Here is a 3,389-nt window from a genome sequence, read left to right as displayed (position 1 = left end):
ATATATATGTATTATTTAATTTATAAATATATTAAGTAATAATTCTCGTTATCGAAATTAAATTTTAACAAACAAATAAACTAATTATTAAGTAATAATTCTCTGTCAAAAATAATAAATTAATTAACTATTGAGTGTTTGTTCTTTGGCACTTTGATTACTAATTAAATTAGTGAATATATTGAGGGAATATATCCTATAATATCATCCTTTATTAGCGCATAATCTTTTTTATTTTTATTTATAAAAAAAAGAAACAAAAATATTTTTTTCCAAAGGAAAATAGTTAAATTGCTTTTTCTATTAAATCATGCCCCTTGCACATTTTCTTTTTTTCATTTTCTTTCTTCCTTGCATATACATATACATATACACATACACAAAAGAGAAGCAGCAAAAGAGGTAACTGGAATTTCACGCACGACCGCCATGACTGCTCATCTTCTTCAACCAGCTTCTTCAATCCTGATACTCACTCTTCTTCTCTGCGCAACAATGGCGTCCAGCGACTGCACGTGCGACCACGAGTCAACATCATCCGATCATAAATCTTCAGCACTAGCATACAAACTAGGTTCCATAGCAATAATTCTCGTAGCCGGCGGCATCGGAGTCAGCATCCCGTTGTTGGGGAAGAAGATGATTCCGACCTTAAATCCAGAAAACGATATATTCTTCATGGTGAAAGCATTTGCCGCAGGTGTTATTCTGGCAACTGCGTTTATTCATATCCTCCCAGATGCTTTTGAGAACTTGACGTCATCTTGTTTGGGAGATCATCCGTGGCGGAGTTTTCCGTTCACTGGTTTTTTTGCTATGGTTTCCGCCATCGGAACTTTGATGATTGACTCTTTGGCTACTGGGTATTACAGGAGACAACATTTGAAGAAGCCTAAACAGGTTAGTGTTGCAGATGTTGATGAGGAGAGGATGAACATAGATGAACAGACAGGTGCTGGTCATGTTCATGGTCATGGTCATGGTCATCATGAGTCTGTCTCACCATCGCAGGAACTGGGTCTCCCGGAGGTAATCCGACGCCGTATTGTATCGCAGGTAAGTATTAATTTCTTTGTTTTTTGAAGAAAAGAAGCAATATTTTGGTAAACAAATTAAACTGAAGTAGGGTAAATTGAGAAGAAAATCTTGTAATAGTAAATTTAATTTGGTAACTGGTCTGAACTCATTTTGTGCTCCTATTCAATACCTAAAGATTAATTATTTAATACATGAAAATTAGACATAGAATGGATAATTAAACCAATATGTTTAACCTTAACTAACCTCTACGGGAGTAAATGATTATATTAATTTACAAAATTTAACATTTAATATAATTTACTTAATTTGAAACTGTACAGGTACTGGAGGTAGGAATCGTGGTGCATTCAGTGATAATTGGGGTATCTCTGGGTGCTTCAGTCAGATCTGATACCATAAGGCCTCTCATGGTAGCTTTGTCTTTCCATCAATTTTTTGAAGGGATGGGACTCGGAGGCTGCATTTCTCAGGTATATATGCCTTTTAGAATTTTTAATTTAATTAAATTACTATTTTTGATGAATGTTTTTGTTTTTTGTTATTCAATAAGAAAAAAAAAAAAAGAAATTTACCCAAAAATATAAAAAAAATAAAACAAATTAAATTATTGTGATTTCTTTGGATCAATTGGGGTGAGTGAGTGGAGAATGTTACCATCATGACGACACCCTCTTTAATTTACATTATAATTTAATTTGTTTATTTTAAATAGCATATAATATCAAATAAATCTCACCATCTACCTTGTGTTTTTTTCTTTATAGAGAAAAGAGTTACTACATGTATATATATATATATATTCTCTTAAATTTTATCTGTAATTTAAAAATAAAATTATAAATTAAACGTTGATTTGTATGTAGGCAAAATTCAAGTCTCGATCTACAGCGATAATGGCAATATTTTTCTCACTAACAACGCCTGTGGGAATTGCAATTGGAATAGGAATTTCAAGCATTTACAACACCAACAGCGCGGCAAGTATGGCGGTAGAAGGTGTTTTCAATTCGGCTTCATCTGGAATCTTGATTTACATGGCTCTTGTTGATTTACTAGCTGCAGATTTTATGAACCCTAGATTACAAAATAACTTAAGACTACAATTAGGAGCTAATTTTTCACTTTTACTAGGAACTGGCTGCATGTCTGTACTGGCAAAATGGGCTTGAATAATCACCTCCAATTTTGGCTCTTTAGGTGAATAATCTCATTTTAAATACTTGCCATCTATTAATTATCCATAATTCTCAAAATTAGTGAATCTTTTCTTAACATGCAAACAACACCCTTTGTGTTATAACCTTAAAGTTTTGTGATTTACCTTTATTTTCTTAAACTAATCCTTATATACAAATGTATTATTTGTGAATATATATGATGGTAGGTAGGGAAGGCAAGTAAGAAATCTTACGATACTCTTTAAGATTTAGCTTACTATTTTACTTCTTCCAATTCTTTACTTACTTTTTCATCTTCTTATTAGCAACATTGCCTTTTGGTTCATCTTTTTTGTTTTAAGTTCAAGTGATGGTATGGTGGCTCATTAGTCTCCGATTATTTGACCATGAATTATTTGAATTTTGTTATTTTTCAATTCATATTCTTTAAAATGTAAAATGCATTATGTTTTCTATATTCACATGTTATTTAAACCCTAACAGTATGAGCACAATAGAAAATAGTAGTCGTACACTTATTATTCGAGAGTCAAAAAAATTAGTGTGAATAGTTGTATTATCTTACTCCATTCTTAAAGAAAATTCTTGTGAAGTGTTCAAGAAGGGAATTGGTTACAAGTGTTGGATCCCGAACAAAGAATATAATCAATTGTATAAATTAAGGTAATCCTCAAACTAATTTACCTAAACCAGTAATAATAATAGTAAGCCAATTAATGAAAAATAGAAAAATAATCAGTAAGAAAAACAACTAAAAAATTAAAAGCAAACATAATTTTATGTGAAAAACTCTCTGGCGTAAAAGGAAAAACTACAAATCAAGCTAAAAAAAAATCATCAATTAAAATAAAACTGAGTACAAGATAATCCATAGAGAAGAGTAACGAGAGAAAAATTAAGACAAAAATTTCTCTCTCGTGCACGTAAGGAGAGAGAGGAACTCAAAAAAATGATGACCACTCTTGGTGATCGTGCTTGTGATGATGAAGAGAGAGAAATACAATGTCCCTAATTTTCTTTTTTTTTTGGCCACTTTTATAAATATATGTATATATGTGTATATACATATATAAATACAGCAACCTAACCTTTTTCTCTCTTTGCACACACCGTTCACAAACCCTTTTTTTATTTCTTCCTATTACTTTTTTCTCTTTCTTCTCTCTCTCG

At 31.5% G+C, this 3,389-nt stretch overlaps 1 protein-coding gene across 1 annotated transcript; it reads left to right on the top strand.

The window, feature by feature from the left end:
- Positions 1-330: 330 nt before the first annotated feature.
- On the top strand, positions 331-2,237 carry ZIP1 (zinc transporter 1 precursor). Its single transcript, XM_022056539.2, has 3 exons — positions 331-1,056; positions 1,362-1,511; positions 1,905-2,237. The coding sequence occupies exons 1-3, from the start codon at positions 430-432 to the stop codon at positions 2,208-2,210; spliced, it is 1,083 nt and encodes a 360-aa protein (XP_021912231.1). The 5' UTR covers positions 331-429; the 3' UTR covers positions 2,211-2,237.
- The last annotated feature ends 1,152 nt before the right edge of the window (positions 2,238-3,389 follow it).

This window comes from Carica papaya, chromosome 2, assembly GCF_054855325.1.
Source record: "Carica papaya isolate Zhongbai chromosome 2, ASM5485532v1, whole genome shotgun sequence".
Classification (NCBI taxonomy): Eukaryota; Viridiplantae; Streptophyta; class Magnoliopsida; order Brassicales; family Caricaceae; genus Carica; species Carica papaya.
This window is presented reverse-complemented; position numbering and strand designations above follow the sequence as displayed.